The sequence below is a fragment of the Mucor velutinosus genome (genome assembly GCF_035048745.1).
Source record: "Mucor velutinosus strain NIH1002 chromosome Unknown tig00001563, whole genome shotgun sequence".
Taxonomy (NCBI): domain Eukaryota; kingdom Fungi; phylum Mucoromycota; class Mucoromycetes; order Mucorales; family Mucoraceae; genus Mucor; species Mucor velutinosus.
The window spans coordinates 1,517,104-1,532,050 of record NW_027041904.1 but is presented as its reverse complement, the minus strand read 5'-3'; the positions used below and the strand labels follow the sequence as shown (position 1 = coordinate 1,532,050).

The window sequence follows — 14,947 nt, the reverse complement described above, 5'->3', positions numbered from 1 at the left end:
ACAAAGCAGGACCCTTTAGCCGGCTACCTGAACCACCCATTCATGTCAATGAATGACGCGCTGTTTTCCTAATATAAACGCGTTTTTTTTTTTACCACATTTGAAAAGAGGGAGCCTTAAATTGCAATAAAAAATCTTTTTTTTTTTTTTTTTTTTTTTTTTTTCCCTTGTTTGTTCACTATTTACGATAGACAATGTTACAACGCACTCGCTCCAGTACTAGGCTAACAACTAGCAACGATGATAAGCAACTACTAAGATCGCCTACAAGATCGGGTATGTTGACTCTAATTCAGCCACTTGATACAGGGGATTCATTGTTATCTTTATTGCAGGTACAAAAAGAAGAAGCACAGAGGATTTGGAGAATTTGCCTTCTCCACCATCTACACCTACCAGAAGACAAAAGACAAGCAATGTGACAAAGGCAGAAACACCACAGAATGTTAGAAATATCACAAAGGAACTTCAGATGGCTCAATGTAAACTATTCAAATATAAAATGTGTATGTGTGTGCGCGCAATCTCATTGATGATATATTCTAGTACAATCACCCAACGGCAGAAATGTATACCTTAAATCAAAAGGATTGAGCAGCACTGACAACAACAGCAACAACAAGAGCAACAAAAGCAAGCAAGAGGAAACATTGTATCAAAAAGCCAAAGCTGTATTTAGACGCACTGCCATTCCATCCAGACTTATCGGTCGTGGGGACGAGAGAGAGCAGATGCTTTCATTCTGGAAGGAGCATGTTTTGGCCAACAAGCCTGGCTGTCTCTACATCTCTGGAATGCCAGGCACTGGAAAGACTGCCATGCTCACCGAAGTCATCCGTCGCATGGAAGACGACATCATGGCTCTTCGCTCTCATCGCGTTTCCACTGTGGTCGTCAATTGTATGAGTGTCAAGGAACCCAAGCAAATTTATCAAAAGTTAATTGAGGAACTGAGTCCTGCTGCAAGTATCCAGCAAGACGTCGTTAAGCAAGCTGAAGAGTTGATCAATGCCAACAAGAGCAAGCTCAAGTAAGTGTACAAACAAGCAGCAAACAGCATGAATGAATTGATTGACGATAATGATGATCAGTGTTGTTATTTTGGATGAAATCGATTCCTTGATTACCAGAGACCAAGACGTTTTATACAAGATTTTCGAATGGGCCTCTCTTCCAACATCTCGATTAGTCCTTATTGGCATTGCCAATGCCCTGGATTTAACAGATCGTATTTTGCCCCGTCTTCGAGCCAAGAACTGCGAACCTCAGCTGATGAATTTCAACCCGTATCAAGTATCAGAAATCACCAGTATCATTAGAGATCGTCTGTTTTCCCTGATTGAGGATCCCGATGACCCATTTGCACCTCCTCCCAAGGCTGTGGATGGTACACCAGCGCCGTTGATTCAAGCCAATGCCATCGAATTATGTGCTCGTAAGGTAGCTGCCTCCATGGGCGATTTGAGAACAGCGTTGGATGTATGTCGTCAAGCGATTGAACTTGCAGAGATGGAACAAAAGAAGAAGAGTGCAGCAGCAGCTACTACTACTACTACTGCTGCTGCTGCTGCTGCTGCTACTACTACTACTACTACTACTACTGTGTTGGGTGAGCAAAGAAATGGTGCAACATTATCCGCAATACAAGAACCCAAAGTTACTGTAGTTCATGTGATGAAGGTCTTGAATGTAGTATTTGGAAGCTCCACTACACAGAAATTGAAGCAGCTGAATTTGCAGCAAAAGATTGTGTTGGGTGTGATCCTGGTGATGCTTCGTACATGCAAAAAGGGAAACAAGAAGGACCAGCTCGTCATGGGCAAGGTAAATACGCAGCCCTTTGTAGATTGCCCGCATGCTTATTGATACATGTTACTCTAGTTCCGTGAGCAATACAGTGCATTATGCTCAGACACTGCTTCGGCCATTTCAGCAGTATCAAGAACAGAATTGAATGATTTAATGACGCTCTTGGAGACTTCAAGTATTATTACGCTTGGCAAGAGCAAGGAAGACCGCACTAGAAAGATTCAACTGAATGTGCAAGAGAACGAGATTGCTCAGATGATTAATGATATGCCCATCTTGAAATCCTGGATGGACGAAAGCTTGCAGAAGCTGGGTCATTAAGTCCCTCTTGTTTCCATTCAATTCGCATACAACCATTTTATACCACCAAGCCCCTTTAGCACCAATTCATATCTCGCAATGCCATATACAAGTAAATCTTTACGACTGTTATCCAAATACAAAATAATGATGGTGATAATAAGGGGAATTAGTACTTTATTCTGGGAAACAAGTGGATGAATATAAAAAAAGGATGATTATGTTTTTTGGGATTTGAAAATGGTATACAGGGGAGAATTACATGATAGATTTAGCAGCATGAAAGAAATGGGTGGCGAAGCGCCTCACGAGCAGAAATACGTTGACTAGGTTCATAGACGAGCAATTTCTTCAGCAAGTCTAGCAAAAACTTGTTGTGTTGATTGTTTGCCGGTATCATTTCCTAATTTCAAAAGAGTTTAGTCTTTTTTTTTTTTTTTTTTTTTTTTTTTTTTTTTTTTTTTGCAGCAATCAACAAAGGTGTTGCACTTACTTGCAATGGCTTCAATGCGCTCACAAACTTCCTGCTTTGCTTGGTTGTCTTTGTTGTAGGATATCGCAGCTTTTTGCTCTCTTTGAAAAAGAACTTTTGGCCTTCTTTGTTTGCAGACATGACCATGTGTAGAGGCAATGGACCAAGGACAGAATTCATCATTGCCAAGTGCTCCAAGTTGTCATGAGTTTGAAAAAGAGCATCGCCAGTAAAGAATTCCACTAAAATGCAGCCAATCGACCATAAATCACATGGATAGGACCAGCCTATACCCAGGATAATCTCAGGTGCTCTATAATGGCGAGTGGAGACCACAGCTGAATGATAATCCTTTTCAAAAGTAGCAGATCCAAAGTCGATTAAGCGTATATCTGTGCATGTCGTTGTAGGCTCGCCCACTAGTAGAATGTTCTCGGGTTTTAAATCGGTATGAACTAATTTAAGATCATGCAAAACTGGTGGTGGTGGTTGTATTAGATTTTTCCATAGTGACAATGCAGTCGAGACAAGAGACTTACATGCTACACTGGTGATCAATTGCTTTGCCAAGTGCTGGATTTGAGTGGGCGGAAATGGCTTGAACTGGACTGATTTGAGGTAGTCAAACACGGATTGACCCAAGAGCTCGAATACCATGCAAATGTGATTACGAAAGTCGAACCATTCCACCAAATGTATGCATTTGCTACAGTGGTTCATCAGTGGAAGAGCACAGCACAGCAATAGATAGTTAGCACTTACTTGAGATTAAGCGGATCGTGATGTTTCAAAGTGTTCAAGACTCGAATTTCTATTTTGCTTGCATCTCTGTATTTTGGGATAGCACGGATGATTTTGATGGCACAGTATTTTCGGCGTACTCTGTCATAGCATTCAACGACCTTGCCAAACGTCCCTTGTCCCAATAATCTCATAATTTTGTCTATATGATGTAGAGTGTGATTAGTGCATTTCGTATGATCAATCAACCATCTTCTATTTACATTGTTGTGTTAATGATTCATTTGGTCTAACAATGTAATGTCCATCTTTATCGTCGTAAAACTATCAATTTAGAATTCATTGTGAGTATTAAATCAGCTTAAATTAGCTCATATATATATAGAGAGAGATATATCTACCTCTGCTGGCTGCTTGGTTGTTGCCGTGGAAGATGCGGTTGGCAAAACAGGTCTTTTCTGTAGTGTACTTGCTGGAGGTAAATGATAGGAAGTTGCTGGCAATTGCGGCGCTAGTGTAGATGAAGTTGGCGCTGCAGCTGCAGTTGTTGTTGAGGGATAGATGTGATTTGCAGTTGGGAAATAATGGAAAGCTGATAAGCCTAGACAAAGACTTAGGGTTGATGTAGGAGATGTTGATAAAAGGATGCTACTTACTCTGATTCAATGAGAGATCGCTGGTATTTTTGTAGATTCGCTTGTGATCGGGCTCAAGCAGATAGCGTCTCTTGTTTGCTGGATACAAGGAATCATGGCTGCTGGACGAAGACGAGGACGATGAGTTTGTTGCTTGTGGCAGAGAGGGTGGAGGTGTTGGAGTTGGGGAATCTGATATGACAATGACTTCTGAAGGAAATCCGTTCTTGTAAAATTCCTTTTCCCAACTTCTCTTTCTTTTGTGTTGTAGCTTAGCTGCCATATTATGATGAGTGTGTGAGTGTGTGTGTGTGTGTGAGAGAGAAGAAGAAGAAGAAGAAAAATGGAAAAAAAATTAATAGTTTATGGTTTGTTTGAATGGAAAAAAAAAACTTATTTTTAAAAGTCTCACACACAACAAGGATATCAAGAGAAAGAGATACACACAGAACAACAACAACAACAACAACAACAGCAAGTACAGCAACAACAGCAGCAGCAACTCCTAAACAATAAATTGACCCAACCAAACGATTTGATTAAAATTAATAACCGTTCATCATTTGGCTGCTCCTATCATAAATCTTGTTGGATATATATATATATATATATCTATATCTATATATTCCTATTCACTTGCACATTGCGCACCGAATGGAGCTTCTTTAACTGGTGTGTGTAACTGGATAATCTGATATGTCCTCCATTACATTTGATACGTCACAGGCAAAGAGAGAGAGAGAGAGAGAGAAACGGATGGAGTGAAATGAGAGTGAACAGGAGCGCATCGAAGCGAAATGATGGGGCGGGGGATTTGAATACATTTGAGGGCTCTGTTTCATAATCTAATTTGCTCTTTTTACTACTCTTTTATCGTTTTTTTTTTTTTTTTTTTTTTTTGTCTCGATACAATGGCTACCATGTTTGAAGCAAAAGGCATATCCATGAAGCTGAATGACGATAGATGGTTGTTCAAGGACGTCCATATTGTGCTGGAAAAGGGCGATATCTTGGTCCTCAGAGGGCCTAGTGGTGCCGGGTAAACATGAGGCATTTGAAATGAAAGAGATAAACAACATCTAATCTGATCAAATCACAGAAAAACCACGCTCCTCAAGTGTTTGGCAGAGCTTACACCATACACATCAGGCCAGTCTAGTTTATACGGTAAATCACCCTCGCATTTCGGCATCCCTACTTGGAGATCGAGAGTCATGTATGTGCCACAGCGACCAGCAATCCATCCTGGCACTCCCATGGATTTGTTCAACATGGCCAAAAAGTATGCATCTCAAAAAGGCAAATACTTTGATGATCCTGTAAGTAGCGTTTTATGAAGACCATGATAGACTGCATCATACACATATTAATTATCCATCTCTCACCATCATCATCACAAGATCAAAATTGGTATGGATTGGAATCTATCTGCGGCTCATTTCAATGAAAATTGGAACTATTTATCGGGTGGCGAAATGCAGCGAGTATCATTAGCAATTGCATTGGCACTAAACCCAGAGGTGTTGCTCTTGGACGGTAATATAGACAAGCATGAGATGGATGTAGCCTAGACTGATCTATTTGTTTGCAATTAGAGCCTACATCAGCCTTGGATCCAGAGTCTACGCTCTTGGTTGAAAACACGTTGAAGGGACGTACATGTATCTGGATCACACACAGCCCTCAACAGGAGGAAAGAGTAGCTACCCGTTCTCTTGTATTGCCCAGACTCGCTTACAACTCCAAAGATGAAGAGAATGAATTGGATACAAACAGTGCCGCTGAGATATCCATCAACTTTTAGATTTGTATAAACACATTCCCAATCTGTTTCCCCCCCCCCCCCAACTCTATATACTCTATTTATGAATCAATGAACAATAAACGTACGCTTGCATTTCCATCATTTCGTAGTCATACAACACACGGCCCATATAAAGGTGCTTCCGAATGAGCATCAGGATCAGCATAGAGGACATGCAATAGAGATGGCACTCCTGACCTGAGCTTTCAGCCCAAAGACATGTAACCCTATATAGATACAAATCGATCAACCAAAATACTGCTCTTTTTCATCTATATCTCATTAGAAACAAAGAACAAATGTAGAATGATAGTTGTATAAAACCCCTTTTATTTGTGCTTGTACACAATGCGCCAAAACTGCAAATAAGGTTAAGTTTACCCAACTTGCTGGGTCAATGGCTCTCTAAACTCTGTATTTTTGTTGAATCTGATTGTGTATACCCATCTAGACAGACCATTACAGGCACATGTAGACGCTAGCAGATGCTTCCCTTGAATGTGCTACCTACATGTCTTGTATACTAGTATATTTATCACAGCCATTCCAAAAGAAAACATGCGGTTTACCTAGATGATTATACAAGACAAGGAACTCTCTAAATAGTGAAAAAAAAAAATAGTTGTTTGATATGATAACTTAATTAAGTCTGATCTCGTTATTGAAAAGTTTAATTTCCTGCCATGATGAAATTATACAACACTCACATTATACAGTCTAAATGGCATGATTTTTCATTTATTTCTTATTGAATCGCTACCAAATGATATTTACAAAAGTGTGGTTTATGGTACACTACCAACTGCTAGCTTCTAAAGAGGTTGCTCCCATTTCATAAAAAATAAAATAAAAAATAAAAATAAAAAAGTAAAATAAACCGCATAATACATAGGATTTGATACGAAGCTCAAAAGCATAATAATAAGGGGAACGTAAGCAAACAAGCCAATTGAGGGATGGATGATGATGAAGAGGAGGAGTGACGATTTCCTTTTTTCAGTTTTTAGTTGAATCATAGTAATAATCATTAAGGGCGAACAGAAACAGACAGTATATATACGTGAAATGGGGGAGGGGGGGGTAAAGACAACTGTCAACAGTTTTCTTGCTTTTAGGTTTTGAAAGTAAAAAAGGATTGTGAAAGAATGTGTGTATGTATGGTAATGAAAAAGAAAGTGGAGTAAAGAGAGAGAGAGAGAGAGAGAGAGAGAGAATGTGCACATATGTATAGAAAGAAAAACAATTTACAAGTTTCTATATCGTCTTCTGCCAGTGTCCTTCATTGCTTGCACTTGATTGCTTTTGCGGCATTTCTCTTCCATACGCAAGTGTCTCTTTAAAGCATCAGTACGAGCAAATGTCTTTTTACAGCAAGGGCACATGTAAGGCTTATCACCAGTATGAACACGGATGTGTCGCTGCAGGTCATGTTTGCGGGCAAATGCACGAGGACAAGATGGGCATGGATAAGGTCTTCCTTCGATTTGAGATTTTTGTGTTGTCGTTGTTGTTGTCGTTGTGATTTGAGCTGTCAGTAACGCTGATTGCGTGGACGGTGATGAAGATGTGGAGGATGCAGATGCAGATGAAGATGAAGACGATGGAAAGGTATTGGCTGATGGCATTGTCAAGACATTGGAGGGTTGTTCAAAGTATAATGCTTCAAAATGTTGGCTGACAGGTGCTGGTGAAGAGTTGTTTGACCAGTATTCATAAAGAGATGGGTCGCTGTATGCTGGTGATGGAAAGAAATCAAAGCCTGTTATTGATTCCGTTGGCGAGTAAAAGCTGTCATAAGAGTAATGAGAGGAAGGAGGAGAGGAGCAAGCGTTGCCAGCAGTAGCAGGTGCAGGTGCAGCAGGGACAGCAGCAGCAGTGGTAGTGACAGTGGGAGCGGCGAGATACATCAAGTCGCTCAAATTACTACATGGATGACTGTAGCCATCTGATGGATAGTCCAGTGCCGGAGCCTCTTGATGCATGTGTGGGTAGTAGCCAGAAGTTAATAAAAGGTCATCGGTAGCCATATGATCTTGCTTGATCATCATGTTAGCAGGTATAATGGAGGAGAGTAAATTGTCATCGTAAACGATTGGATTTTGAGGATAGTCAAGCATTGGACAGTATTGAAACGACATTTTTTTTGGTATTAAAAAAAGAAGGAAAAGAGAAAAGAAAAGCTGAGAATAACATTGCAAATCATGGTGTTTATATAGACAAAAAAAATTATAATGCGTGTCTATGGGATACACCTGTTTTGCATTGATATTATTTATATTGGAGTAGCTTTGGGGGGCGGGGTATTTTGCTTTGAGCAAAAAGACACTGCCCTCCCCCCTTGATTTCTTGTGTCCCACCCCCCCCCCTATAGAACTGACAAGAATCTTGTATAGTAGCAGTAGTAACAATGTATATATATATACATATATATATCCATCTTAAGGGGGAGGAATAGACGTCAAAGTAGGGCCATTGGTGCAAATTTGATACGAATTGATTTTCTATGCTGGATGTGTGTGTCATATACATCTCCCCTTGTTTGAATATGTATAAATATGAGATTACATTGGGTGCTCTATTGCCCTTTACATTTTGAAAATCATCTTTATTCCTTAAAGAGATTAAGGAGTATGGAGAGATGAGTTTACGCAGTAGACCCATCCTACCTTGTAATAATACACCCACCTGTAAAAAGCGTTTCTTGTATATAAAATGTCGATCAATTTGTTCCAGCTTTTATAATAAAGACAGCTAATATCACTTGGATATATATATACAGAGCCTTAACATGCAGATAAACTTCTATAGCAGCTATTTGTTTACATATACTGTGTATGTATGTTTATATAGAGTTTGATATTAAAATGTTGTCACTTTATCGTATCAGACGTATGTGTATGTATCAACAAAAGGAGCGGCCCAAGGGGAGTGAGACATAGAGGCAGAGGGAGAGTAGAGTGTAAAAGACGCAGGTAGGGCAGGGGGGTTGCTTTTGCGATATACGAGTATGACAGAAATTTATATCACTTCCCAAATTGTGTGGTACTGGGGCGCTCTCAAATCATCCACGCGAACAAACATCCGGATTTATATAACAAGTATCTCGATTTTGTAATGAGAAGACTTGTTATCAATTCGTAATATGCTTCTATTTTATGGGTAAAAGCGAGAGCAAGCAGAGTAGATTACTCAAAACGGGAAAATTCAAAGGGATCTTGGACATAACACATAGCATGCGAATCGAGTTTTTCGTGTATAAAAGTAAATAAAAAGGCATTTTATGTAACCTATCCCTTGATTCTTGAGTGTAATATCCTCGGATTTATACAAAATCAGCTCCTTTTGATATCAACCCTGTTATTGATGATTACAATATACATGCATACATACAGAAAATTTAACCTTTTAAATCAAGAAAGAGTAACATCAATCGATGCTGCTGCTGCTGCATCAGGCTCAAGTCATATGGAAAGTAAGCATGGTCTTGAATGAAAGAATTTAACACAAAGAGAGACAAAAAAAAAACACAAAGGCGAGTTTGCCGACCAACCGACAGGATCAAATATTTGAGTCAATCGAACCTCATTTGTGTGTATACACAAACAAATCAAGGCTTTTTTACGTTGCTCTGCTCTCACATTCACTTCCTCCTCACATGCGGCTACATGGACTCCTCAAATCTTGAGCATAGCATCATAGATTATTTTGATACATTTTTTTTTTATATACAAAAAGAAGCTATAAATCTCATAATGCACATTGACATAATGTGAAATGGTAGATGAATGAGTGGTGCTTGGCTTGGTTATATATGGTCATATACTACCATAAAGCATGTTGGTACATCTACTATGAAATAAGGGACCATGAGCTTCTAGGAGGAGAATGCTTGTAACGCAATTCATCTACATCACAATGTGTCAAACGGAAGTATATAAATAAAATACACAAGGCAATTAATATTGTTCATGACTATAGTGAATCGTCAACTAGTGCTTGTTTTGTGTAATTCGATTTCATATATTTATATACACAGAACTAAGAGAATACTAAAACGCTTCTTTTTTGTAACAAATACAATGTATCAACCCCTTAGTTTTAACGTTATGATCCTTCCTACCCCCACCTGAGCTTCCCCATGCCCCACCCCCCTAATTTAGCTTTATTTTCATCCATGATTACAACCATAAAACAAGTGAAACTGTTTTATTGCAAATAACGAAGATCACAAAGACATGTTTTGCTAGCAAAGATTTACAGTGTACATACTGAAAGGCATAATACCATATTGTGAAGTTTAAGTTTGGATTTGAAAAATAGACTTAGACCTTCTGATTCCTCCTTGGTAAAGGAAACAAACCAAGAAAAAGCACATCAAATTTCGTGTTCATGGTGTGAGTGTCTCGTTCTCTGTCTTGCTTCTCTCATTCATCGTCATACTAAATCTAGGCTGTATTTCAACGCATTTTACCCCTTATTTCGATTTGCATTACACCCCCACCCGCAACACTCGTGCAGTTAGTATGAAGGGGATATCCAATCATCTACTTTGGATTATCACTTGTTGATGAAAATTACTATTCTTCCAAGTTGTGTCATGTACATGTAATCATGCTTGAAAATGTTGTTTGTTGTTCTTTTTCAATTCTTCTCAAACTATAACACTTGAGAGTTTAGTGCATCGCCGATGATGGGGATGATGATGATAGTGGGTGGTGATCAGATAGTTTCATTTCTTTAGTATTTAAAGAAGATCTTGCAAAAATGAGATCAATATGTTGCTTTTCTATCAGCTATCCATGATTTCCAGTCGTGTGCGTGTTGCTATTGCCCATCTCATCCTTCAACTTGGATTCTATTGAACGGAAACAACGTTGATTCATCTATTTTACTCCTTAAAATAATGGTGAAATGAATTTATTCTAATAATATCGTTACAGGATACCTTATCCAGGTTATATCCGCTCATCAGATATTTTTAATGCCTTGGCCCCCATTTGCCCCCCCTTAATTTGTGCTTTTAAGAAGTTTTTCGATCTCTAAAAAGTATGAAAAGAGTTTCCCTGATGATTTCTCTACTGCTTTATTTATATTTTCTCGATGAACCGAAGGATTTGGAAAGATCAAGAATAACTAGACGTTATATATATATATATATATATATATATAATAATGAAAAAGCGAGAGAGAAGAGCTAAAAATGAAATTGAGAGGATTACAGCTTTTTTTATATACCACCTCATTTTGTATCTTGAAAATTTCTAAACAACAATCAAGCTTAACGTCAATTGTTGTCGACCTTCATTTTTATTCTATGGATTTCTTTTTTCTTCTCGCAGCGGCTGGTTTGTTGTGTGTGTGTGTTTGTGTTTGTATACATGGCTTTTATAGGGTGCACGGCTTCTGTAACTTTGAAGGGAGCCTGGAGCAATCTATCTTGGGGTTTGCTATCAGCAAGATTACAACCGAAGAGAATGGAACATTTTAGACCTTTCCTGATGGTCATTACGTATCTTCTTGGTCACCCTAGTAATCGTTCCCCTTGTTTTTTTTCATATAACAAACATAGTCAAATGAATTGCTGTCTTAATGATGATGATAGATTCAATCATCATCGTCAATTAGTTAGTTTAAATTAGTCAAAATAACGTTTTCTTCCCCACCCCCACCTCCCCATTTGTAATAATCGGATTTGAGGGAGATGCATTATTCAAAATTTTTGGCGTAAAACCGCAATCGAGTTTTGCTTGGTGACACAGGGTAATTTGCATTTACATCTCGGATCGAGAAAACCAGTTATTGCTGTTGTTTCAAGCCTAGGATCGCATTCCACGATAACACACACACACACACACACACACACACACACAGACAAGACATACCGAAATTTGGCTATTTTTACAGTAATGATACATAATTTAATTGTCAACATATATTCAGAGAAGGATAAAATAACACAATGCGTGTATTAAACGAGCATAGATCTCGCCATACTTACGCCTTCCTTCTCTCTTTTCCAATATCCAAGGTGCAAATATTTATAAATATGGCGTAAAAGCAATTTCAAGATTTTTACAAATCTAACATAGTATCGAAAAGCATTCTGCCTCTTCTCCTAAATTGTCAGATAGTTTCAAATCTATTAGGAGGATGATTAGCTCTGTCAACAGTCCTACCAATAAATCTAAACTATCTCTGCGCCAAAAGAAACTGAAAGAACAATACATAAATTTCAGGAACACAAAATGCTATTGTCGTACCACTTCAAATCATGCTTGATTCGATTGAAGCCATTCACGTTGCTAGATATATCACCATCCGTAGTGCCTATTAACATCGATCATCTGAAACTGTTGATGTGTCGCACTCTATTTTGTCAATTGAAAAAATGGTCGCTTTGATTCTATAATTATTTATCATTACAGTACGTGCATGGCGTTTCTACAATTTCTGAATACCATCATTATATCCAGTCAAAACAAATAGGTAGTATGCCCATGCAGCCTATTCATACTATATCATATGTTATTCTGTAAACAGTCTTCAAAAGCGTGTATGCGCTATCAATGCATACATGCGATTCAATAAGAGGCATAGTCTCATTTGACGCTGATTGTACATCATATACACACCAAAAACGCAATCTATTGTAAATATTTCTTGTTTGTCCAACTTATAATATCTACTATGGTAACAATGTTTGCCATCAAAGCTCGAGACAAAGACTATATTTAATCAAGTTAGAATAATGGCCTCCTGAATTCGTCTTGACATCATGCAAGTGTAATAATGTTTTCATCGCTGTGCCTGTCACTTACTTCTCCTGACTACTGATCATGACGTTTGATCAACATCCTCTTCTTTTATCGATTGACACATTTGGTAGTACAGTATGTGATGAACACTGGGGTGTTTGGTAGAAAATATATCATTTACAAGAAGACAGCATCCCAGAAACACCTTCTACTGCCCAACAGTGTGTAAAATACAGCAAAATCTGGATACACTTTGGACGTGATTTCTCGCGTTGTAAGCCGCTTTAGACCGTCAGAGTAACACCAAACGGTTGCTTTCATCTAGCTGCAACTGTCTGACATCTTTGCTCAACTTTTTGGGACCAAAAAAATCATGGCCAAAAATCGACCAAAAACCATGAGGGGTACCTCATGATTTTCATCGAAAATCAAACGACCGCGTTTTTGACCTCAAAAGTGAAGACTTTTACTATAGCAAATACTACATCAAAATGTTCCTCTCGATCCAAAGCAACCCCTGAACCTTCGTTTGTGCGACCTCCGTATGCAAAATGCGTAGTTTTGCGTCATTATTTTTACCTATTTGCACATCAGTTCTACTGTAAACTCTACTTCAATAATACAATGATGCGAAAAGGTGGATTTATTGTGAACAAATTTGTTGTACAAGGTGATAAGTGAAGAAAGAAATAAAAATAGTAATAGTAGTAGTATCGAGACAAGAGGAGAAGCTATAATTATATAGGCGAGCAGTAGATTGATGGAGTTGCATTTTAAAGGGATATAATAATTAGTTTTTCTTTGCAAGAGGATGATCAGATGGTGTAAGCAGTTCAAAACTACACAAAAGTTCCTCGCTAACACTCATGATGGCACCAAAATTATCAAATTCACCACAATAATTAGGAGCACTGAATACTGTTACCAATGTACGTTCATTAAAAAACTGATAGCCATCTTCGACCACCATGTGAGCTCTACAGACAAGATCCAAATCAAATTTGGAGAGAAATTCGTTGATTACTTTTTTACCAAAGCAGTACGAGACACCACGCTCATTATCCTCCCAATCTACCGGAATATCAGCGGGATCAGCCCAGAGTAGATCATTCAATAATCCATAGTCGGGCACATCTGTGGGTCGTTGAATGTTGCGAATATCGTCCATACTATGCAACGAAGGACTGAGGCCACCATGCACACAAAAGATCTTTCCAGCCACTAAACCAGCAATGGGTAGCGTATTGAATACATCCACAAATGATCTCCACATCTTGGGACTGAGGCGACGTTTGCATTCATCATAGAATCCGTATACTATACACAGATTAACAACCTTAATCGCCAAATCCCAACCACACCCATACTTTACCTTTTGTCACATTTGCTGATTCATGATTACCTCTTAGGATGAAAAAGTTCTCGGGATACTTGATCTTGTAACACAATAACAACAGAAAGTTTTCCAAACTTTGTTTTCCACGATCGACATAATCGCCCAAAAACAAATAGTTGGATGTAGGCGGGAAGCCGCCCATTTCAAACAATCGAATCAGATCTGTGTATTGGCCGTGTGTATCGCCTACAATTTTGACAGGCGCAGACAGCTCGAGCAAAGAGGGCTGGCTCAAGAAGATGTCCATGGCCACACGACAAATGGCATTGACTTCAGACTGCTTCAAGCACAGTTGCTTTGGCACTTTGGTAGCATAACCAGCATCCAGCAATCGACGGATATAATCATCAATTTGAGTGATACCCTGCATATTCATACTGGACACAGAATTGACTGTCAACTGATTCATACTGGATACGGTAAGCTGGTTGTTATCTACATTGTCAATGTCTAGTGTTTGTCCCGAAGCTTTTTTAGGTGGCCAGAAATCAGACTGTGCTAGTAGTTTGTGCTGTTGTGGATGCTCTACTTTTCCCATGAATGCATCGCCCGCTTGGACAGTATCTTGCTCGTTGCTGTTATCATTCGCAGCATTACCTACAGGATAATCGGGATTAAGCGCTGAAAGAGCCGAGTTGTTTTGCTGATTGTTTCTACGGTGCTGAGAAGAAGTGATCAGGATTGAATTGATAGACTGAGCCGTGTTGACACTGTTTTCATTATCTGCACTGGGCACTTCTAATCGAGGCAATGAAGATTGGAGTGGAGATGCAGCTGAGGCAGCAGCAGATGATGCTGCTTTGGATTGTTGTGGCTGTGATTGTGAGGATTTCTTGCTTGTGGATAGTCGTTTCTCTTTATGCTTATTCTTCTTCTTTGAGATGGAATTTCCCATTTTACTGTATTTTCTTCCTTCTCAAATGGAATCCAAGTTAAAGATATAAAAGAGAAAAGGGATGAAAAAGTTTTGTCGTAATCAAAGACAATAAATAAAACGGAGTTTGCTATAGAACCAAACAACAGACCATTTCAATT

General features: G+C 38.8%; 5 protein-coding genes across 5 annotated transcripts; 2 read left to right on the top strand and 3 right to left on the bottom strand.

Annotated features, from left to right (window-relative positions):
* Positions 1-194: 194 nt before the first annotated feature.
* On the top strand, positions 195-2,130 carry BRE1 (E3 ubiquitin-protein ligase bre1; the record flags this gene model as incomplete). The annotated part of the gene is made up of 5 exons (XM_064828342.1): positions 195-276; positions 336-482; positions 547-1,030; positions 1,092-1,824; positions 1,882-2,130. 5 exons carry the CDS (start codon positions 195-197, stop codon positions 2,128-2,130), a joined length of 1,695 nt encoding a protein of 564 aa, XP_064685544.1.
* Positions 2,131-2,380: 250 nt separating this feature from the next.
* MET1_3 (uroporphyrin-III C-methyltransferase) lies at positions 2,381-4,240 on the bottom strand (the record flags this gene model as incomplete). The annotated part of the gene is made up of 7 exons (XM_064828341.1): positions 2,381-2,512; positions 2,603-3,057; positions 3,121-3,287; positions 3,344-3,524; positions 3,586-3,646; positions 3,724-3,923; positions 3,979-4,240. The coding sequence occupies 7 exons, from the start codon at positions 4,238-4,240 to the stop codon at positions 2,381-2,383; spliced, it is 1,458 nt and encodes a 485-aa protein (XP_064685543.1).
* A 628-nt stretch (positions 4,241-4,868) lies between these two features.
* ATC70_009101 (uncharacterized protein) lies at positions 4,869-5,761 on the top strand (the record flags this gene model as incomplete). Its single annotated transcript, XM_064828340.1, has 4 exons — positions 4,869-4,996; positions 5,057-5,276; positions 5,358-5,493; positions 5,553-5,761. The coding sequence occupies 4 exons, from the start codon at positions 4,869-4,871 to the stop codon at positions 5,759-5,761; spliced, it is 693 nt and encodes a 230-aa protein (XP_064685542.1).
* Positions 5,762-7,005: 1,244 nt separating this feature from the next.
* ATC70_009100 (uncharacterized protein) lies at positions 7,006-7,878 on the bottom strand (the record flags this gene model as incomplete). Its single annotated transcript, XM_064828339.1, has 1 exon — positions 7,006-7,878. The coding sequence occupies one exon, from the start codon at positions 7,876-7,878 to the stop codon at positions 7,006-7,008; it is 873 nt and encodes a 290-aa protein (XP_064685541.1).
* Positions 7,879-13,306: 5,428 nt separating this feature from the next.
* ATC70_009099 (uncharacterized protein) lies at positions 13,307-14,807 on the bottom strand (the record flags this gene model as incomplete). The annotated part of the gene is made up of 2 exons (XM_064828338.1): positions 13,307-13,833; positions 13,889-14,807. The coding sequence occupies 2 exons, from the start codon at positions 14,805-14,807 to the stop codon at positions 13,307-13,309; spliced, it is 1,446 nt and encodes a 481-aa protein (XP_064685540.1).
* Between the last annotated feature and the right edge of the window lie 140 nt (positions 14,808-14,947).